The 23,604-nt window shown below is 40.4% G+C and overlaps 2 protein-coding genes and 1 non-coding gene across 5 annotated transcripts; all 3 read right to left on the reverse strand.

Annotated features, from left to right (window-relative positions):
• Positions 1-1,123: 1,123 nt before the first annotated feature.
• tmf1 (TATA element modulatory factor 1) lies at positions 1,124-13,128 on the reverse strand. Its single transcript, XM_033627017.2, has 17 exons — positions 12,519-13,128; positions 11,048-12,420; positions 10,256-10,359; positions 9,331-9,457; positions 9,030-9,135; positions 8,363-8,505; positions 7,630-7,796; positions 6,869-7,025; positions 6,154-6,246; positions 5,866-6,022; positions 5,565-5,757; positions 4,267-4,336; positions 4,093-4,185; positions 3,847-3,969; positions 3,583-3,741; positions 2,973-3,098; positions 1,124-1,994 (listed from the first exon to the last, which is right to left on the reverse strand). Exons 1-17 carry the CDS (start codon positions 12,652-12,654, stop codon positions 1,854-1,856), a joined length of 3,468 nt encoding a protein of 1,155 aa, XP_033482908.1. The 5' UTR covers positions 12,655-13,128; the 3' UTR covers positions 1,124-1,853.
• Positions 4,697-4,769, reverse strand: trnar-acg (transfer RNA arginine (anticodon ACG)). The gene has a single exon. It is a non-coding gene; the product is annotated as a tRNA-Arg (tRNA).
• Positions 13,129-14,114: 986 nt separating the features above from the next.
• uba3 (ubiquitin-like modifier activating enzyme 3) lies at positions 14,115-19,641 on the reverse strand. Of its 3 annotated transcripts, XM_033625572.2 has the most exons (18): positions 19,600-19,625; positions 19,437-19,475; positions 18,693-18,813; positions 18,505-18,585; positions 18,328-18,410; positions 18,134-18,214; positions 17,850-17,893; positions 17,320-17,384; positions 17,017-17,172; positions 16,805-16,907; positions 16,515-16,628; positions 15,792-15,845; positions 15,566-15,602; positions 15,378-15,459; positions 15,187-15,287; positions 14,987-15,050; positions 14,803-14,857; positions 14,115-14,681 (listed from the first exon to the last, which is right to left on the reverse strand). In XM_033625572.2, the coding sequence occupies exons 1-18, from the start codon at positions 19,617-19,619 to the stop codon at positions 14,593-14,595; spliced, it is 1,389 nt and encodes a 462-aa protein (XP_033481463.1). In that variant the 5' UTR covers positions 19,620-19,625; the 3' UTR covers positions 14,115-14,592. The 3 variants fall into 3 exon arrangements, with proteins under 3 accessions (XP_033481463.1, XP_033481464.1, XP_033481461.1); XM_033625573.2 differs by lacking the exon at positions 19,437-19,475 and having other exon boundaries at positions 19,600-19,641; XM_033625570.2 differs by lacking the exon at positions 19,600-19,625 and having other exon boundaries at positions 19,437-19,580.
• Positions 19,642-23,604: the final 3,963 nt, after the last annotated feature.

Genomic DNA, 23,604 nt, shown 5'->3' on the forward strand with positions numbered 1-23,604 from the left:
ATCCTGGGCCCTGTGCATTAGCAGTCTCTGTGATCTTCACATCTTTCGTCTCTTGATTCATGTCTCTTACGTACCTTTTGATTTTTAAAAAAAACATTTTTAAGTCAGTTTGCTTTCTTTACCTTTTTATTTATTTTTTTTTTTTGTAACCCTGATTTCCCTCTCTTGAGAAAAGATGTGACATTGTATGTTGGTGCTCCAACAGCTTAAGCAGTCACTCAACCTGGTCTAACTGCATTTAGAGACAAATCCTAGCGTACAGGCGAACTAAACCATTTTGCAGAGCTTCCACTATTTTATATACAAAGTTCAGACTTGCAACTGGATTCCTCAGTCAAATTTGAAGTAGTTATGGCACTACTTACTTAGCAACAAAAAATTGCAAACAAAACCAAACTTTTCAATTCCCCCTTCCCAATGGGGCCTTGGGTAATCAGTCCCACTTTGCCCCATTAGGATACTCAACAACCGCAAACTCTTTTACTATGCAGAGGGAAGAGTGCATTTTAGCGCACATGCACATGCTTGTAACAGCGCAAGATGTAAACATTAATGGCATCGTCCTCGGCTGAGCTGTGACATTAGCTGGCTCAGTGGTGCTAGTTGAGCTAGCAGCAGATGCACGCATCCTTCGGCATGGTGATACAGTTCATGAGTGTAGTTCAGTAGAAAGAAAATAGTTCCCACATGAAACTGCTCACAACAAGGTCTGTGGATTATCTTGAGTAACTGAGTCATGATTTCTGGAGAGACATACTGCTGTTGACTTTAAATGTACTCTTTTGCCTCTTTTTACTCATTTTGAGCACTATAAGCTGAGTGCCATCTAGTTTCATTACATTGCAAAGAAAGCAGTCATCTCTACGGCTGATATCTCTAACACTCTCTTTTGCCTCTTTTTACTCATTTTGAGCACTATAAGCTGAGTGCCATCTAGTTTCATTACATTGCAAAGAAAGCAGTCATCTCTACGGCTGATATCTCTAACACTCTGCAACTCACACCAAAATTACCTAGACTGATAAACTGCACTACAGGTAAGATGATAAATATATATTTTGAGGTGAACTGTCCTTTTAACAAGTATTGCTGGTCTTGGGTAAAAGCATAGATTGGACAGCTGTTCAGAACATGGAGATTTATTTGAAGACTTTTGTGCAGCATTGAGATAACGTAGTATTTGGAACATACTGACCTCTAATGTGTGTTTCCACACACTTCAAATTAATAACAGTATTGTTCACCACCCAAATAAATGTTTATTCATTTACATATTTATAAAGTTTTAAATCCAATCTTTAGGATTTCAATCACAGACTACTCTCAGGTCTACTCCACGCTGGCTGATTTGTAAGGAGTTAATGACAATACATTAATTTCTCTGTACAGTATTTTTATATATTTCTTGACCCATTCTGACTATGCATTAAGAAATAAAGAAGGATGAATTTGTATAGTGCAAAAAAACCTTCACCATCTCCTACAGTTATAAACTGTCTATATGATACTATGTCAAAGGTTTAATGATGAGAATTTATGTCTACAGCAACGTTTGTGCTTAGTCCCAAAGATTTCACATGGACACCTGAATCACAAACTGTGGCTATTCTTCATACTGATTCTGTAATAATACTCTGTGTGTTATGCATAATCCCAACGTCCCCACTTAAATATAGTATGTGATAATTAATTAAAATAAAATAATTGATAAAGATAAAAGAATTTTCTTTCGACACAGTGATTAAACTTAAATTCTCCCTCCTATCTTTTTCTGTGAATGCATGTGTGGCGGCCAAGACGGTCGACTGATTTGTTTGTGAGTGTCCCAGAAGTAACAGTTGAGTAACAACTGTTCATTTCTGGTTCTTGAGCAGTTCATCAATCTGGGTTTTGTACATGTTCTTCACATCTTCAAGGTCCAGTCTCAGCTCCTCTGCCTCCTCAGCCTTTTCTCCATACATCTGCAGGATGGTGTTGTGCCTCTGCTCCAGATCCTGCAATGCACAGCCACATTTATTAGAAGAACCTCTGCAAATACAGCATTAAAGCTGTAGCTAGTAACTTTTATAAATAATAACTTTTTTTCATATTTGCTGAAACTGTCATTATATTCACACAGCACTAAACAAGACAGATAATCTGTGGAAAAAAAGTGGGTTGGGGTCCACTCTGAATGGACCACACGTGACTTGCGAACATGTCAAGTTTATTAAAAAGATCACTTTATTTTTAAGTACAACGAATTTCTGGCACAGACCTTTTATTTCAACGAACCATTTCCTGCTGTAGAGCGCATGACTAACGGACAGCTACTTGACAGAGACGGCAAACTAGCTAAACGACATGACCAAACCCAAGTATGACGCTGAATGTATTACACTGTGTTGACCTTGAACTAATGACTAAGGAGAAATCCGAGCCGCATGGCTGGACCAGTTGGGAACCACTGTTTTGTTGTACAGTTAGTTGTAAAATGAGAAACTTTATAACCTGACCGCCATGTTGGATACAGTCAAATGGGAGTACCTAGCACCGCCCACCAGCTGGACCAACTTTCTCATTTTACAGCTAAACAGTACACTAAAATATGTTCTGAAAACATTTGAGGTGAGAAATAGGCAATGCATTAACAGAATCTTGATTCACATTTGATCAGCGCCGCCTAGTTTGACAGTTTGACCACAGTTCATGGATTCAGACAGCTGACAGCTGAGTTACACATCCCTTGGCTGCGTTTGAGACTTCTCTGCTCTGATTTGTCGATGCGAACCTCGCTGTAGTCTGATTCGGGCCAATTCCAATAGAGGCAGTAGGAGGGGAGGAGGAGAATGATTTTTTTTAACAGACTATCTGTCTCATGTGGTTCTTTCAGAATATAGTGACAGTTTCAGTGAATATGACACAACGATATTTTTCTAAAAGTTTGTTACTATATCTTCGAAGTAGCCTCTGTTTGCTTACATAGCCCTTACCTTGAGTTGAACTTTCAGCTTGGGGATCTCCTTCACCATCTCCTCCATCTCATCGTTTTGATTGGTGAGTCGGACCAGTTCTTCTGCCATCACAGAACGGCTCCTCTCTAGGCTGGAAATCTCAAGCTGCAACAAGGAGAGGACAGAAAGAGAGTAGTAAAGTAGTTACTGGGTACAATGCTGCCTTTTAGTGCAGAACATGACTCTTTCTCTTTCTATCAAAATGTGAATTTTTCTGTTGATATCTGTTGTTTTTTTCTCCATTTCCATTTTTTCAACCTGATTTCACAGAAATATGTGAAATGACAACGACTTCTTAACACAGCGTTATGTGGGGGTAGCAGGTAATGTGTTAAAATGACATGCCAGCACCGTGGAAACAGTGCCAATGGATGTAAGCAGTTATGTGAAGTACATTAAGTTAAAATAAATCAGCACTGACTTTTTGTTTCACACAGGACACCACCACTGTCCATCACCCCGACCCTCTTCCTACGCAGACTGTCTCACTCCTTATACTACCTATTGGTGGTGCTGACATGTAGCAGAACCATCAAACTAATAAGTACAGTCTTAGGTAGCTTTACACGGGTTTACTCTGATGTGCTACCTGTAGTTGTGCCATCTCTCCTTCTCTGAGTTTGAGCTGAGACTGAAGGTTCTCTATGATGCTGGAGCCTCCAGACAGCCTGGCAGCCTCGTACAGGTTGGTCCCGCTCATCGACATAGACATGGTCATGTTACCCAGAGAGTGGTCTAAACAGTCATCCTACAGGAGAGGAAAACAAAGTACAGGGCCGGTCAAGTTACACAAATCCAAGTGTGGACAATCTAATCTTGATTTCTAGATTTAAACATTTTTCTGAGCGTGTACCTGGGAAAGAATAGAAGTGTGTAGACCACCATTGTCTGCCCCACTGATGGAGCTGGAGCGAGACAGAGAGGGTGTGGACGAGGCTGGGGGCTCTCCTACAGAATGGGTCATGGCCTTCCGTTCCTGATGGGGGAAAATTTCTTGGCTATTAGAGAACAGACTTAAAGCATTTGAACTGTTGAAACTAAGAAAATTCTGACGAGATGAAACAGACTCAAGATTAATAAACTCTAAATTCTCCCAAACCTTTTCCTTGAGTGCCTCTTGTGCTAAGTAGCATTTCTTCTTCTCTTGCTCCACTTTCATCTTCTCCATCTCTAATTGATTGGTCAGCAGCAGCTGAAAGGAAGAAGCAAAAAGATGCTCATGAGGATTCTGTTTCGAAGAGATTAACAAGAGTAGGAAAGAGCATCATGGTACCTTTTCTTTCTTGGCCTCTTCTAGCATGCGGATGTGTTCTCCTCGTAGATTTTCCAAATCAACATGCTCCCTACAGTGAGATAACAAGCAACAAGTCACTACAATCAGCAGTATCAAAGATTCAAAACCAGTGAAATACCCCTCCAACATGCTTATAAATAAATTAAGTCAGCATAATGGTGTGAAATCTAATAACAATCCTCTTTTCCACTGAAGAAGGATCTACATTATTCCTTAAGCAGCCACAAGCTGTATACAGCATCAGCTTATGCAGTCATATTTTCACATTTTCTCACAGTCATGTGTGGGTAAGATGCTGCATGGGCATTTTATTACCTATATTGGATATATATTGGATATATTCTCTTCCTCTGTGTCACACTGTACACCATACATAATTTACACCTTTCTGTACATGATAAAAATGTTCCGAGCCAGCCAGGAGTCGAACCTAGAATCTTCTGATCCGTAGTCAGACGCGTTATCCATTGCGCCACTGGCCCAGTTGCAACAGTCTCTCTTCTCACAAAAGATAACCCTGTGGCACAAAGGCCATGCGCTCACGCATGACTGCTTCTGTTAAGGGGGGAATCCCCCCAACTGTTGCCTCTCACGCTGACTCACAAATAGGTTGTGGTAAGACAAAAACACTTTCCAGGAAGCATTAGCATTACAAGGGGAGATGTGGTGACTGCATGCTTGTATCACTTTCACAACTTTCATTCTACCCAGAAAACAGAATAATTGCCTTGCACTTGTATGCCTCCACCAACCAGTCAGGCTGCAGTTCTGCAGTTGCAGTTTACATCCATGTCTGTCCAGACTCATATGTAGCCATGACAGTTGACAATGCTTCAAATATGGACGTTGCTGCAAAGAAGCTTAGTGTTTTAAAACATGGATGCTTCACACACATCTTCAACACAGCAGCACAGAAGATCTACACAATCTCCACAGCTTTTTAAAGCCTTTTTTGGTGACATCTCTCCAATTCTTGGGCATGTGCCAGAGTATCTGCATACAGCACAACGCCTGCTTTTTTATAAGATTAAGAGGTATCACCTATGCTAATAGGTTACTTATGATCAAGTGGGATTCATCAATCACAGACCTGGGTGAGAGCAGACTTGGATGCTTAAGAACGTTTATTGCACCTGCTGTTGACTTCTCTTTAATGATTAATAAAAAAAAATTCTCTTAACAGAACATTAAGAGAATGTTGCTGCATGAGGCACAATGACTGGTTAAATCTTATCATTTAACCTTATTGATTTAACTTTTAAGTTGTAATTTATTACCTGCTGCTCTCATCCTCAAGTTTCTCTCTCTTGGTCTTCTCAGCATCCAGCTGTGCCAGGAGTCTGGCCTTCTCCTGGCGAAACAGGGAATTCTGGGACTCCAGGGAGGCCAGCTGGGACTTAATGGACAGAAGGTCTTCTGTTGCAGATCGCTCCTTCTCCACGGCAACAGCTAGCTGTGCCTGGGCATCAGCTATTGAAAAGAAGAGGATGATCAAAAATGATGAGCTTTTTGCTCACCTTGTACCATACTGCATTTTGGTGTTTGTTTTACACACACATCTGAACTCCTGCCTCATACCTAGCCTATCAGAGATGTTCTTCTCCAGTTTTTCCCAGGATGCCGTCTGTCCGCCCAGTGAAGCCTGTAAGTTCTCAATCTGTCGCAGTAAGGGCCGTGTTGCAGAGGTAACACTTTGACTGAGTTCCTGGTTCCTGGTCTCTGCTTCCTGAAGCCTCTGTAGAAGAAGAAAAGCCAAAATGGTGTGCATTACATGAGTCTTGTCCCAGTTATAACTACAGTTATTTTCACCTCTTGTAAAAGGGATCCAGCTTGGTAGGACAACTTCAAACCAGCATATAATGTTACCTGCTGCAGCTCACTGATCTCCTCTCTCAAGTAATCTTCTTTCCTTGCTTGCTGTTGCTCAGCCCTCTGTAGAGCCAGTCTCAGGTCAGCCACCTGTAGACAACATTAAAAAGAGTTCATGAGGGACATCCTCTTAAAGTTAGTGTTTAAATAAATTCATAATGTAGGGAATTCAGCAAGGGTGGATCAATAAATCAGAAACTGCTCTGACTTACTTTCATTTTTATGTAAAATTAAAGAAACTACCAAACAAGTGTGCACAAAAACACTACAGTCACTGCTACACTGACACTGGTGACTTTTTCTAGCATCTCCAACAAAATCATCAAGAACATGCTGAAAACAATCACTATAACCCCTGCTCTGGTAGTGTCCCGTGATTTTGTGATTGAAAGCAGGTGCAGATGAACAAAATCTGGGTATAGTGAAAGAATCACACACCATTAACAATGCGTGCCTGTGTGACTGAGTAATAATAACATTTAATTGTTTGGGCATGGGCCGCAGTGCCTCCTGCACCACGGGAAAACAAAATCAGTTGCGAATAATTGCTGCACCTCTGACTCGCATTTAAGGATTAAGGTCTACTGAGGCTGCACCAAAGCCGACTGTAGTGTACAGTTAACATTAATGTATGCAAGGTGCTCTGGGATGCACACGCAGCAGCATAGTAGGTCTGATGAGCCTAAGTGTCTACAGCATGAGCCTGTGTTACCTGATTAGCAAGAGCCTCCTGTTGCATCCTGGCCTCCTCCTGGGCCTTCTCAAGAGCCAGACTCAGCTGCTCTTTGGCCTGGGTTTCCCTGCTAAGAATTGCTTCCTCCGCCTCACTGGCTTTGCTGACGTGCGCCTTGTGAAGTTCTGCCAGCTCCCTGACATCAGAGATGTAAAAGTTAGACCATCAGCATCATGACCCTATTACAGTGTTGTCCCTGTTTGTAGGAACAGTGGGACATTGTTGTTGTTTGGCTCTGCACCTTAGCACGCTGGATCTAAAATAAAAACCATGACAAATTTCGGACAAGGTAATTCAGGAAACACAATCGAAACAAGCTTATTCTCATAATATTGAGCAGCACATTTCCACAGTTACCGTGCCTTTTAGTAATTCACCTGACTGAGGTGGCTCTCATGTTCCAGCTGGCACAGAGGACAGAGCCGACACACAAAGCCAGCAGTCAGAGTATTTAGAATAAAACATTATAATAAGTTACCATTCATTCTCATTTTATTTTGATATATTTATAATCAAACACCCATGATCCAACCCGCATGTTGTTCTTTTCAAATCCAATAAACTTGAGTAACAAGCAATAAATGTGTCACTTTCCAAATATTTAGTCTGCGCTGTTTACTCTGTCAGCTATGAAATAATATGACACATAAAGTACAATACAATCACTGGCTTATGAAGTTAGATTTACAGTAAGAGCTCCTGTCGTTAGTATTAAGTTTCAGCAAAGTGTGTGTGTTTACTTGTAAGAATTGTCCAGAGCAGCCTGGACACTCCTGTTCTTCTCCTGCAGCTCATCAGAGTCTGTCTGCAGCCTGCTCAGCTCCTTCTCCTGCCGTTCCACCACAGCGTTCAGCTTCTTGATGTTCTCCCTGTGCTGTTTCTCCACCTCCTCCTTCCCATCTAGGACCTAAACACATATAACATGCTCAGACTTGTAGCCATTAATATATACTAAGTATAGTATTTAAGCTCATCATAGCTGACACTACAGTCATAAAAAAATAACAAGTCTTTGGGGAAATACGAATCATGTTTTGCATGGGTTCATTATGGAAGGAAAAGAGATAGCAGTAATGAATCGTAGTAAACCGAAAACAAGTCCCATGCGTTAACATTATTTACTGCTTTTTCCAATGACAAGCAAAAAAAATGTCAAAAAATGGAACAACAAAATGCTCTCAAAGCCATTTTATTTCACCTCCTAATAATACCAAACCCTGTCTGTTCAACCTTGCTTTCTCTTATTTAATTAACGTAAACACTTCAAAAATTAAAATGCTGCCAACTGATACAGAAGTTCAGTTTGAATGTGTCAACTAAAGTTAGCCTAAATTTGCCTGTGAAAAAGGAAGATCTAACCCCTAAAACCAATATTAACAATGTCCCCACCACATAACAGTCATTTAATTATGGCAGGCTATAAATGATTTCTATGGTAAAACTGACATGTTTAACTATGTACTAAAGGCTGACCTGCTGCAGTTGCTTGAGCTCCTCCTCCTGCTCCTTGATTTTCCTCTGTTGCTTGGTGATCCTTGTGTCACTCTCCTTCTCCTTCACACGCAGTTTCTTGATGATGTTGCTGTGCTGAAGCTGCTGCTTGGACAACTTTTCACCTAAAAGAGACAGAAATAAACATCTTCTGGTGAAGTTAAATAAAGATGCTGAGTCCAACTACAGCCGAGAAATATCTCAGTAACAAGATATAAAGTCACCAGCTATTCCTTAAACCACCTACACTCTACTCCTTCAGCACTGAGATACATGCATGATTTCTTCCCTGATAAATTAATTGCTCAGAAGTTACTCTGACATTATGGTGGAGACACTTAGTCAATTAACTCAGGCAAATCCTTTAAGGGTTAGTGCTGCAAAAAGAAAACACACACACACACACACACACACACACACACACACACACACACACACACACATTTGTGAGGGATCTCTGGCCTACAATTCAAGCCTTCTGTACATCAACCACTTTGTAAATCTGCACCTAACTGAGACATGCTGGGACACCGGTTATTGTGGGACAACTTACCTCTTCACATGTATTTATCCTGGTGCTAATGACCTGTCTGGGTCAGTAGGTTGGTGGAGGTGAAGAATTATAGTTTGCTTCATAAAATAGTCTTACCTTCTTCCAGCAGGCCTCTGATCTGCTCTTCCTTCTCTCTGATGATCTCCATTGTATCACTGGAGTTAAGTCTTGTAGAAAGCTCTTCTCGCAAGCCCTTTATTTCCTGTAGCACAGAAAAATATTCTTCTTTGACATAGACACTTTGGACCTTAGAGTTTGGATTTTAACATGAAAACAGATACATATGGGTTAGTTGTAAAAATAATATACTACCAAGGCCTTTCTAGGTCTGAGAGAATTATCTAAACTTACTGCTGATGAGGAAAATAGAGCCAAGGATCACTAATATGTAAATTACCTTCTTGGCTATGTCTCTTTCTTTGCAGGCCAGCTGAGCCTTCCTCTCTGCATCTGCGATGCGCTGGGTGAACTCATCCTTTAGGGACTGAACAGTAGAGCTCTCCTCCTTCAGGCTTATCACTTCACTAGAGGGTGAACAGAATCATTAGTGGAAGAGCTCATTGTCAAAATCTATAAAGCCTCAGGGTCAAGACGGCTTTTAAAGCTCCACACAAGTGGATCATTTTAAGCATTTAACAAACACTGACTTAATAAAAACAGCACATGAAAATTCCAGCAGTATTTCTATAGTGTAGAGACAACAATAAAATAATAAATAAAAGGTACGTGGATAAATACTATTTAAAGTATTGCTGTAGCATAGAGGTATATGATGCAGAATTGTCAGTTACTGTTTGTAAACTCGCTCACCAACGAAAGTCAAGACAGCCAAACACAGATTAACTCTCATTTGGAGTTTCACCTCAATAAATTTGTATTTTTCCAGTGCTGTGTCTGTTGTGTGCCTTCTGCTTATGGTCTGGCACCTGGTCGCAGCGTTCATACCTTTATAAAGCCCTGACCTCACCTCAGAGTTGTGGGGGTACACGCCCATAGATGTCCCAAACACAGAGAACAAGAAGAAAACAAACAGGCAGAGGGCAGAGTCTCTGCAGAAAAATACACCACCACATACTTCTAGTGGGTCATAACTGATGATTGAGAGGGATTTCATATGAGTCTGTGCTTTGTTTTTTAGAAAAATCCTGCATAATATACCTTTAATGTACAAGTTCATAAACAACATAACACAGTGGTACTATGTTGCCTTGTCTGACCTGGATATCAGCTCAAACATTAGTCCCCTGGTCAAAAGAGGTTTCTTATCAACATTACTTGCAGTGCCATTGTGCACCAGGTGTGTGTGTGTGCCATATACTCACTCTTTGAGATTGTCACACAGCTCCTCCAGCCTGGCCTTCTCTTTGTTGGCTGCCAGTAGCTGAGACTCTCTCTTCTCAAGGCGACCTGACAGCTCATCAATGGCCTACAACATTTCCACTACATTAATAGCAGCTGAACAGAAGAGGCTTAAAATATAAACTTACTCATGAGGAAAGCAGTGTGGTAAATATACTGTGAGAGTTTCACGTTTGCCTTCTTCATTTAACATAAAAATTCTGGGACTAATGGGAGAAATATTGATATTCAACCAATGTCTTTTAAAAGAAAACTCTGACAATACATCAGTAGATATTTCAAAATACACTAGTGTTCAATGGTCTTAAAACACATGGAAAAATTGGGATTAAAGCTATTAGACTAGCAAAGTTATATACTTCTATTTTGCATTCTGTGGAAGGCTATACAAAATACTGAGTCTGTTTCAACCCAATTGTTGTTATTTTTTCCAGTGTTGCACTGTGATAACTGCAGAGCTATAGTTACCTTTCAGTAAATTACTTATACATTACTTTTCAGAGCAGCATGAGAATTTTGCATGGTAGTATCTATAACAAGCATCCCTCATATTTGTTCATCAAAGTGTCTAGGCAAAGATATACAGTATATACTAGAGGTGTGATGTTTTTGAGGTTGAACAATAAACTGTGTATTCAACATGATCCACACAGCTATATGGACTTTGTAAACATACATAAATATCCTTTAATATGTACATAAAACAAATATTTACACTGCATCCAGCTTCAAAAGAATACATTAATAATTGATACCTTTTGCAGCTCCAGAATCTGAACTGTTGAGACACTTTTCATCTCTTCAGTGATTGGTGGAGTGATCTGTATTTCAGCTTTGGAGGTAGAATCCGACAGGGTGACATTAGCCTCAGATTCCTGTTCTGTCAAGTCTTCGGGCTGCTCACTATTAACAGGTGTTGCACTCCGTCCACTCTCCTCCATCTCATCCAGCGACTGCTCCCTCATGGTTTCTGTAAAGCCTTCTTCTTCCTCCTCTTCCTCCTCTCCTGCCTTCTCCACTACTCCATCTTCTTGCTTCTGACATACAGCTGTTAAAGGAGAAGGGCCTGCAGTGACAGACGCCAGTGTCCGACTGCCAGGGATCTCATCGTCTGAGTTAACCTCACTGACGCTCCGGCTGTCCAGTGACTGCACACTGAAAGAATCAATGCGCTCAAAGGCATCCGAGGAGGAGCCGCAGCTCTCTGTGAGTTTGGAATAGTCCTCCAGACGGGGGAAATCTCCGCAGGTGGAGGCAGTGAGAAGCTGGAAGGAGCCCTGCATTAAATGAAGGCCAGCCTTGCCCTCCCCTGTTTCCTGTCTGGAGCTGGCCGAGCTCTCACTCAGCACAGACTCGTGGTCAAGCACTTCAATGTCACTGGTAGTAGATGTTCCTGAGGAGAAAGCGCTGACTGGAGGAGAGGGGGTATCATTTTGACGGTCCTCTCCCTTTGAGTCTTTATGCTCTATCAGTGCTTCCTTAGAGGGCGGGGAGGGCGATGGATCAGACGGTGCAGTGCTCTTAGGTTCAGAGGTGACATTAGCAGGTTGAGATGAATCTGTGGTATCCTGCTCAGCCTGTTGATCTGACAGAGTCTGTGACTGCTCTGTTTTTGATTCTACAGGAACTGTAGAGCCAACATCTGTTTTTAGACCGCTCGTTTTGCTGTCAGTGTTACAAGGAAGATCACTGGAAGAAGTTGTGGGAGAAACTGGCTGCAGGAGGATAGTGTCTGCATAAGGTGCTGCTGGTGAGGACTCAAGCTCAACTGGCTGGCTCTCAGCAACCGTCTGACTCTCATGAATCTCATCAGCAGGCGATGACTTTTGGGACTCCACTTCTTTTTGCGCCACAGCCTCTTTGTTTTTCTTGTTCTTCTCCTGAGGCCGCATTTGAGACTTAGTAGGAGGTACAGACACTACCTGGGTTTTGGTGACACCTTGTCCGTCTCCGGGTGGCAGAAAGGCACTGAAAAAGTTTTCTGATTCATCCACAACTGTGCGAGTGACAGGAGTAGTAATGGCCTCAGAGGAAGGAGGAGGAGTGGTGGTCTTTTCTTCAGGTGGTGCTTCCCACTGCGTCATCCCCCATCCTCCACTCAATGACAGCTTTCCAGGTATTGTAACATCTGACAGGAAATAAATTGGACCAGTTGTAACAGTAACGTTAATCCCATATTTACTTAAGGCAACATTAGCTTTCTCCACCCTGTGTCACACTACTCACCATCATAGGGCATTACAACTGTGTCACCCCATTGGTCCTCTTCTTTGATATCCAGAACTCGGTCGATGGACTTCTGAGCTGTTGTTAAAGCTTGTTTAGCAAAGCTGGACAGGTGAGACGCGTTAAACCAACTCATCTTTGACTGTTAGGCTAGCTAGCTAGCACCAAGTCCACAAATTGTTACGCGGATCTTAAAGGGAATTTGGCGTCACCACACAAAACACGGTCACTTGAACTGTGTCTACATTTCTCAACGATAACCTAACGCGAACAATTTCGCAATTTTTTTTTTTTTTGCTCTGTCCAGAAAAGCTTTGTGGACAGCTAGCTACCACTTAGCTAGTTAGCACAGCTGTACAGGAACAGCTTTAAACCCAGATACAGTTACAGCTCGCAAACTGGCCAGTTGGCAGTCAAAATTTCATACTTTCCCATGTAGAAATACGAGTATATCTAATGCCGTGTCTAGAACTCTGCCACAACTATCAAAGCAAACCCATTCCTGTGCCTAATCCATCTTTTTTCGGCTCCTTTGCTCGGCCGTCATCGTTTGTTTTGGTCGCTCTCAACTTGTAGCCCTGCTGCTAGCGTTAGCCTCCTCGAGACTTCCTTTCCACGTAGCATCATGACGTCATGATCCGGTCTGATTCGGCCTGACTACTGAGTTAGTCAAATAAATAAATAAGTAAGCCGATAGTGGTATTAGACAAAATATACCCAACAAAAATGTGTTTTTCAAGGTTTTTTAGACGCTGTTAACAAACGTACTTTCTGCTCGAACAAGGAAGTATAATATTGTGTTACTTTTTGGAAATATATTATATTATGTACTGTGTTAAAAACATGCAATTGTTATTGAAGGTAAAAATGACATCACTTACTTTGAATGCGATAACAATATATGTACTATTGTTAACTTTTTATTTCCTTATTACGGGAATTTCATGTTCATAAAGATAAATTTCTTACATCATTCTCTTTTGTTTGTTACATTGAATGTTGAGTCTCACACTAAGTAAAAAATCCATGACTTACCAAAAATTTACTCAGAGATGTTTGCTTGATGATGTCTGCCACCTAAATTATCCTTATTTGACATTTATCATTATTTTTAATTCTATTATTATCATCAATATTGGGCTATTCTTCCTTTGCCAATTAAACTGGTATGACTGTACATGCTTCTAACTTATTAAAGAGGAAAATGCTGATGAAAATCTAGTCAGCAGATCGAATCCTTTTACATAATGCAATTCACAGATATTATGCAATTCACTTTATTTATAAAGCCCAGTATCACAAATCATAATTTGCCTCAGAGGGATTTAGAGCATACAATGTCCCTCTGTCACTCACAGCAGATTAGAAAAAACTCCCCCCAAAAACCCTTAAACTAGCAAAGATGAAGCACGGAATATTGATGAATATTATTAACTCAATACATTTATGTTTAAGCTTTTTTTTAATGTTAGTCGATACCTTAAAATTGAGTGCTCAGTTTATACTGATTCATGGAAACAATCAGCCTCTAAAGCAAAGTACAACTTGAACTTGTTTCACTCCCACATATTAATGTTGGTACATAAAGGCAGAAACTTTGTAAGAAAGCATTTTTTTATTCCAGTTCACACATCATTATCAGTGTCAGTTGGTCACCACTTCAGTGGCTACTAAAACTAAAAAAATGTTGGAATAAATAAATATTCAAAACCAGAACATGTACAGACTAACATTTTCCAAAGTAACCAATGCTTGTCGCTGTGTTTGCACATAGCATACTTTAGGTTGTAGTGCAGATGAACACATTAATGCAGAAATCCTCAATATTTCCAAACAATATATCAGCAAAGGATGGTAAAAAGTATGGGCAATTATTTTGGCTTTTCAGTGCAAAACATTAACTTAAGTCAATAAGTATATTAAACAATTCAATCAGCTACACTCAATTACACTGTGACTGAATAAGCTGTAAACCGTTGTAGTTTTTAAGGCCATTTAAATATTCTGCATCGAGTCATAGTTGGCCAAGAAACAAAAATGACATAAATTGGTTGTGGGAGTGCTTAAGTTGATTCTATGAGGTAAAGCAGAGTCTGAACAACATGGTCTGGGGCGTGGTGGCATCAGCTACTGCCAGCTCTTGTCCGTCAGTCAGTCCCAGCTCTGGAAAAAACATGTTCATAACATAAGTGAGTCAGTGTATTCACAGTGTTCTCATTTCACCAATTCAGAGTGTAGAGTGTGCCATATCCAGGAAACATATTCATTAAATAAAGCGCCTCACCCTTTAGGGTTTTGGACAGATTTGGCCGCGTCCTCTGTTCAATTGAAGCGACAGACTGAAACAAAAAAAAACAAAAAAAAACTTAAAGTCAGCCAAAACCAAAACTTGCATGATATCCTACTGTCATTAGGACACTGCAGAATCACATGAACTGATAGTGTAAATGAAACCAGAGGTTAATTACCTGTAAATATAATGTTTTGTTCTTTCCATCCACTGTTGCAGTTATAGCAGGTGATTTCATTTGTCTGGGGAAAAAAATCATTGTAATTGGTTGATGAAAACAGTGCATAATGCTCTTCTAAAAATATAACCATACACAGAGCACAGGGGTGGTACAGTGCAGTATCTAGTAATAAATCATAATAAGGCAGACAAACTTACAGGGAGGCACTCTCAGTCAGATAGTCCAACATCTCCTGGAGTTTGGAAGATGGAGAAAAGTGCAGGTCCAGAGGTATCTGGCTGCAGGCTGAACAGTCCTCCTGCATCAGAAATAAACATACACGTTTCACAAAAAGGCAACTTTATCACTGTAGCTAGCAAGAAGCAGAAGACGAAATTCAGGGACAAACCTTTCGTTCTGCTTCAAAAGTGTAGGTGTAGAGGCCGTCAACGTCATTGAAGACCATGTAGTTATTGAGAGGTGTATAGGCACTGTAGATGCAAAAGATAATACAATGAGAAGCGATGACAGGCACACGCTGTTTACACAGATCTTCACTTTGTGTATATGGCTGCTTAGCAGAACCTGCAAGCTCACCTTGACGCTAGTTTGAAAACTTCTGTTGCACAAGCAGCTGGGTAAAACAAACCAGAAATAACAGTTATATCCGGGTAGACAGTTGTGTTTACACAAAGTCAACATACTCAGTGCTGTTTGGAAATGATTAACTCTTATATGGCAGGGCATAAAATCTTTTATAAAGGCATCAGGTCCACAGATCTCGACTAACACACCTTTGCTTTTTTTCAGTTTAGTCACTTACCAGCTATGACAGCATTTGTGGACGCTACCGCTGGGATTATCCTCTTTACAACACCTGCAACATTTAAATAGAATATAGAAAATAAAGTCATATTTATTTCCATGGCACGTTTAAAACAACATGAGCTGGACAAAGTGCTTTACAAAAATAGGCAGCAAGGCCACAAAATCATGCATATACTCAGGCAGAGACTATGATAAAATTGATGAGTGATGCAAAAACTTATAAACAATCATCATAAAAAGCCAATTAGTAGGGGCAATATAAGTACATTCAGACACTAAGAAAAGAGGTGGGGCCTTGAGCTGTACTTTGAACGACTCAGAGCAGTTTGTTCGACAGACAAGAGGCCTGCAAATGAGAAAGTGCAGTCGCCACTGAGCTTCTGCCAAGCCCAAGGAACGATCAAAAGTGACTGGTCAGAGGACTTAGTGACCTAGCAAGTTATGTGGGTTTTGCTTACTCCTGAAAATGGACAATCAAAGATATAAAAGCTTCATATACATCTGCTGATCAAAGGAAACCTCAATAAAATATGTTTGTTGCAATGTTTTACCCTTTTTCTTTCACAAAAAGAAACAGTGTTTTAGAGACACAGACAAAGGTACCAGCAGCAAATGTACTTTGGCTCATCTCTCAGCCGAGCTGCAAGAAAAGTAACAGTGTTCTGGTTGTGACAGATAGGTGAAAACAGAGAGATGAATGACTGTTATGTGCGCTCACCCTGGGTTAGTCTGTATGTGACTCCTGTTATATTGAATTCTGCTGCCCTCTCCAGGGATTTCTGGTACACCCACTGGATGTGCTCTGGGTCATCCCCATCCAGGACCACACCATCTAATCCACAAACACACACACACACACACACACACACAAGAAAGAACTTAACTTTACTTGTTTGTAAAGGTCTTGTGAGTCAGGGGGCAGGTTTACTTAAAGATCATTCTACACATACCATTACACACAAACATTAGAACAATCTATAGACATAATAACAGCAGTGTGATTTATACCTCCGAAGGGTGTCTCTTTGGGCCACAACAGAATCCGGACATACTCAATGCAATGTTCTGGCAAACGAGGCATGGAGGCTATTGTACACATGGGGAAGTTGATCTACAAAGACAGGTGTATTTTAGCAACAACAAACTGACCAAATATTGTTTCTGTAAGACCACTAAGTCGTGCTTGTATACATAATTTCAAAAAAAAAATGCTAACTTACCTGTGGAGGGTAAAGCTCAAGGGTACAGTCGATGCAGGCGGTCATGCCAGGGAGAATGACTCTGGCATTGCCTTTAAAGCCTTCAGTCCCACCATCAATTAGAGGAATGATGGAACTTGGGTTTAACACACTGTCCTCATACACCAGCAATGACAGCTGCACAGGAAGACAAAGGGATTGCTTGTGATTAACATGTTCCCTTTGGCACATCTTACACTTTTTACCATTTTAAATAGAAGCAGAGAAAAAAAATCTTTGCAAAAGTACTGTGAGCAAAGACTGCAGTGAAGAGGAATAACTTACCAGCATACCATTCATCCACCTCCTGGCAACTATAGAGTCCAGTCCACAGACAATTATATGGAATTCTAGGTGTAAACAGAAAGATGAATGAATTCAAATCTAATGTCTTATGATGGCGCAGTTAAAGCAGCGGGAGTGTAACAAAATCTCATCCTGCATAAAGTAATGCACTGTTTGTATTATAGCGCTGGATAATTGAACGCGGTATCTTTTAAATCTCATCAGTGGCTATGTGAGCAGAGGGGGAACAGAGTGCTGTGAACTGGCTTTTTAGTTATCGAAAAAAAAGTGTTTATCGAAATAACAGCCAGCTTGGCAATTGAAATTAATTATTGGCTGTTGTTAACCATATGAATGGCTTTTTTCTCTGTGTGTCCTGGTCACAGGTAGTTTATTTTTAGTAAAAACTATTGTGAGTGTATCAAATCTTGAGCGCTGTATCAAACCAAATCATAAACTGACTGAATTGTTACAAATCTTCCAACAAGACATTTGGAAATTTGTGACTGAATAGTCCTAGAGACACTTACGTCTGTAGAATGTTTCATCTAAGTCTTGAATTTTCTTAAAATGTCTGCACAGAGCATTAAGGAGAAGTTCATGTTTGGACAAAATGTTCACTGTCTCTCACAACCCCAGAACTGAGTATGGTGTCTATTCCAAATTCACAAACTGTTTTTGTCTGACATGAGGACTAGCTGCTTGCAACGTGTGTGACTTTTAAATCATGTGGGTCGTGGTTTGGGCTTTTTAAACAACTGCATTCATATGAAGCATCTAAAATCTTGCAACTGTTGTTCAGCCAAAAGGATACGGGACTACACAGCATCCAGGTATGCGGCTGTTGACGAAATCAGCTGCAACGTCCGCCTTGGGCCGACCTACATCTTTTGGTCTGGTTAACATTGCACACATATTAATAGAACATAACTGATTGCTTCAAACGTAACATTAAACAGCAATACAGGTCAGAAATTCACATGGAATTTTTTAAATGATTATACTGACCTGAAGAGGAACTGACGATTCAGGTTTGACACATCAATGGTGTCCATATCGACAACATGAATGTTGCGAAATCCTGACAAAGCCTGAGCCACAACGTGAACAAAAGCAAACAAAACAGACTGAAGCACAAATTACACCTTAAAAATACTTAAAATACAATAACAATAGTGATCATACCAGGTCTTTGAGCAGCTCACATCCCAGACCACCAGCACCAATGACCAGGATTTTGCAGGTTTCTAGCATAAACTGCAATGACTGTGGTGAGAGGTGACAGAGACAGTACATATTAGAGAAACCTCAGACAGCACAGGACAGATCAAATAAATTAAAAACTTGAATCAGTTGCTCCCTTTAATTGTTACCTCTGTGCTGGGTTCAAAGTCAGGATGCGTGAAGGGCCCTGACCTCTCCAGAAACTTTTTGATATGGTTCCACCGTCCCTCCCACTCACAGCTGCATCCACTGCCTCCATCAACCACCATCCTATAACACAAATGTGTCCATTTAGGATGTCTCGTCAGCAGTATTTAATGGCAGACGGCCTGCATAATACTGTATGGTTTGATCTTACACAAAAACTCATGCAGGACAACGAATCAAACTGTAATACTGTTCACTGCAAATCATGCAATAGTTTAAGAAGTTCAATAATACTGTATTAACATTCACTTGTGTTTTGATGTCTGCCCTTGTCTGCTCTCACATGTGCAACACTTTGTCATATAACCACTGCATTAAAATGAGGTAAATCTGAATATTTCTGACAGGTGGGCGTTTCTAACTCTCTGGCATTTTACTAGCCTCTCCTGCCTGGACAGCTCCCGGCAGCTAGGCTAGGTGAGCAGCTAGCACGTCAACAGTGAGAAGGTACAGTGAAGACCTCTAACTTCGCACAGAGGTTTAAAATACCACAACATTGTGACTGTATAGACGTGTTAGCTACTCACGACCAACTTAGTCAATGTCTGTCTGTAGCCGAGCTGTCGGTGTACTCTGTGTACAGCCACTGTTACAGTTAGCTCCTCCAGCTAACGTTAGCTAGCATTAACCTTCCTCCTGTCTGGTAACCTCAAACCTTCCGCCAGTTCTACCAATTCATCACTAACTTCTCAGTCAGCTCCACTACTCTCCCTCTTTTCTTCTCCCTAAAAAGAGAGAATAAAAGAAGGTTCATTCATGCTGTGCTTTCGTAGGTTAATGAGATTTGAAAGCATCTTTTCGGGCAGTTAATGACTGTGTTTCTTGCTTGTTTCTTCGGCAGCTACTTACGGCTCATCCGTGTCCGCCATGTTTAGCTACTTATGCGACTTCAAATGCAGAAGTTAGCGTAGTAAATACAACTTCTCTGAACAGTAATATCAAAATAGTCTCCAAGACAAATGCAGATTTAGAGGCGGTTTTAATCTGAGACCAACAGAGCTATTATGTCGTGTAGCTAGGCCCTAGAGAATATAAAAAGCACATGAGCTAATTTAGGATTAGCCATATAGTTTTAGTTGAATATCAATATTTCCGATAGTTATGAAGGCAGCATTGTCACCAGTCCACTATAAAGGCGGCAAGTACACCATAGATCCAACAGGTGGCAGCATTTACCCTTTATTTTTGTATGGTTCAGATGTACAATACACCACTGAGCAAGCACACCTACTACATATTATATCGAGCTGTCTTTCTGTCACACATGTTAATAATTTAAAGTGTGTTTGGCACAAATATCCAAATGTTGGCACCTTTCATGCAAGATGACTTTATAATAATGTAGGACACTGGAGCAGTGAGTTTAATGATGGCAAAGCAAGTTAAATAAATGACTACAGCAGTTACTTGACAATTGCTCTGCTCTGTATGGTTCAGCCCTATAACTTTAGCAATCATCTATAAAACATGTTAACAGTCAGGGAGGGACTGGAAGACAGAAATGGTCCGTTTGAGGTAAACAGCCCTGTTTTAAGAGCAGATATTAATTAATTAAATTGTCCTGGATGCAAAAGGATCAGTTGAGTCAATCTGTCAATATATTTACAGGATGTCTCCTTGTGATGTTGTTATGCCCTTTACTTGCAATAAACATCTTTTTTTATTATTTAAATTTTTATTAATTTTTAAGACAAAAAAAAACACACACACACATACACACACCCACAAACACCAAAATTAACACAGACTTAATAAAGACAGCGTCATTCCCACAACATAAACAGCAGAGCTCACGGTATATGTTTCAAAAGTCCAACAGCTCAGCATCGTCTATTGAAAAGTTCATAAGTTGACCCATTCCAGGGGTCGGACCCAAAAAAAGAAAAAAAAAAAAAGAACAAGCACAAAAAAACAAACAAACAAAAACAAACAAACAAGCAAAACAGAATATACATCCGCAAGGAAAATAGATTCCTCAAAAGTATAATGTTTGACTATCCCATATTTAGTCCTTTTACAAAAGACAAAAATTGATTCCACATCAGCAGATATGATTCTTTGTAATAATGTAATTTGGCTATCATTAGTTCAAATGATGCATTCTCTGTCATTAATTTAACCCAATCTCTATATTCAGGTCTAGCTTGGCCTTTCCAGTCACGAAGAATAACTCTTGCAGCTGAAATAAAGCCTGTCATGGCAAGAGCAAATGCAGGTTTTGAAATTTTAGGTAGACATGACCTGTCTCCCAAGAGGCACAGCTGGATTGATTCAGGTACAGGTACACCAAGCCATTCCTGAATTGTTTTGATTACCTCTCTCCAGAAAGGCCGAACTAAAGGGCAGGCCCACACTGTATGGATAAAAGTGCCTTCATGCATCTTACATTTCCAGCATAAGTTATTTTCGAGTAGGCCCATTTTGTGGAGACAGACAGGTGTAAAATAATATTGATGAAGTATTTTATAATGTATAAACTTTCCCTGAGCTTCTCTTGTGAACCAGCCTGCATTAGAGATGATCTTTTTTCAAGAATCCTTGTCAATATTCAAACTTAGATCCTTCTGCCAAATAAGCCTAAGGCTCTCAGTATCGCCATATATGGCATTAGCTGCCATCTTATAAAAAGTGGCAGCTGAATGATTATTTTTAGGTAATTTAAAATAAGCCTGAATTATATTGTCTTCACCAGGCATCTGTTTTACCAGACTCACTAAACTACTTCTTATTTGCAAGTATCTCCAAAAGTCAGCTTTGTCTTTTAGGTCAAACTGTGTGCAGAGTTCTTCAAAAGATTTAAATGTTTTGTCAGTAGCCAGAGATGATAGATTTCGTATACCCCTCGATAACCATGAGTGCCAGTAAATAGTTTTTTTCTCCACTGTTATTGCTGGGTTATTCCAAGGTGAAGAATATCCCTGTTTATACTGTGAGATCTTTAATAATTTGTGAAGCTTAGCCCAGACATTCTTTGAGTGTTGTAGGATTGGATTAGCCTCTTTGCTCCCAGGATTATTAAATATTAGATTTTTTTGTGACAAGACCTCGATTGGACTAAAAGGGACAGTGAGTTCTTGCTCTATTCCTGTCCATCCTAAATAGTTACTCTCATTTATCCAATGTCTCGCCAATTTAGCCAGCTCAAAGGCAATACTATACAACTCTACATTAGGTAGGGAAAGCCCACCATTACTTCTCGTTGTGAAAAGTTTTCCTAAATTAATCCTTGGTTTCATTCCCATCCATAAATAATCTTTTATAATTTGATTGTATTGTTTGAAAAGTTCTCCAGGTATTGTCATTGGCAGCATCATTAATAGATAATTAAATTACTTGCAATAAACATCTTAAGAAAACAACTACGTAAAACAGCATAAAAATGAAAGATTTGTTGCTCTGAGTTGCTTTCATTGTGAACTGCTGCATGAGGCACTTAGAATGAATAACGCATGAAATTGAGATCCTGTTATTAAGTTTAACGACTTCACTAGTGAGGGGCATCTCCCTCAGGTATCTGATTTACTGTGTCCACATTGTGCTAATGAATCTTGGTGTTTAATCTCTCATTATAGAATGATTAATAAACCTTGGATGGGCTTCTTTGTATGTTAAGAGAGACGCCCGTGGGCACACGAACATAATTAATCCAGCTCTCTGCAAACCCTCTGACTGTATAGGAAATGCAGTGGATACCTTTATGCAGAGGTCACCAGAGAGCTGCCTAATGTATGTGCTGGTATAGGTTATTTTGTGTGTGTGTGTGTGTGTGTGTATGTGTAGAGTTTTTTCTGTCTGAGTTTCGGTGATCTGAATGGTTTGATGGTGCATCTAGATTTTTTTTTCTGATTTTTAATGAGATGTTCCGAATGACAGCCTCCGAAAACTGATAACTAAAAATAACTGCTGCGGCCATGTCCTTCATAGCTGACTGCCTGCCATCTCAGCCCTCCTCTCCCTCTCTTTCTATTTGTTCTGTCTGTCTTGTCCTCTTTCATTTAACCTCAGCTATGCTCTCATGTTAAACAGAAGGGAAATGGGATGAAATTTCATCAAAAAGGATGGAAGAAGGAGGCCCACAAGACACTTGAAAATCTGTTGCATCGTGAATGAGGACGACTGCTTTGAGAGGATTGCTCATGGGCACTCTGTGTGATTGTGCCACAGATCTTCATTGTTTCCTTTAATGGTTTTTGCCTCCAGCATCGTTTTGAAGGTCTTTAAAGCATCAAGTGTTGTTGAATGCAGACTGGATTTAAAGTAGGGCAGCGGAGGACTAGAAGTCAAAACATCTTCCAGTGCTGACACATTTTTATAGATTCCATTGAAATGCCATCTGTCTTTCCCCCACCTGAAGCAGGGACACTCTGAATGTCACTACCGTGCCTTTGAGGTGACCCGGCTCTCTGCCATCCATCACAGCCAACTACAGTTAACCCATCCATGCAGAGATTGAAGAGTCCAGAGTTGAATAGACCATTACTTGAAATACTTGATCATGGCAGGCTATCAGTAATGTGACACCTCGTTGGGAAGAAGCACCTCAGAGGAGCTGCTGATGCTTTGTGTCTTTCCTCATCTAGCTCTCCAGAAAACAGCGACGAGAATCCTGATTTTCCACTGCATATTTCCTTCACATGCATTGACATGGGAATCAGGGTTTGTCAGCTTTATGGCCCCATACATCTCCATATCCATTTGCCATTTGATGGCTTTCTGTCAGGACGTCCAAAGTGGTGTTGATTGTGCTAATGATAATGTGTCACAGCAATGTGTCCCATGTTAGGTACAGAGCGGAGGCTGCCAGCCAGAAGACAAGGAGATGCTACACGGCTGATGTTGTGCTGTAGTAAGTGA

This window comes from Epinephelus lanceolatus, chromosome 1 (genome assembly GCF_041903045.1).
Source record: "Epinephelus lanceolatus isolate andai-2023 chromosome 1, ASM4190304v1, whole genome shotgun sequence".
In the NCBI taxonomy this organism is placed as follows: Eukaryota; Metazoa; Chordata; class Actinopteri; order Perciformes; family Serranidae; genus Epinephelus; species Epinephelus lanceolatus.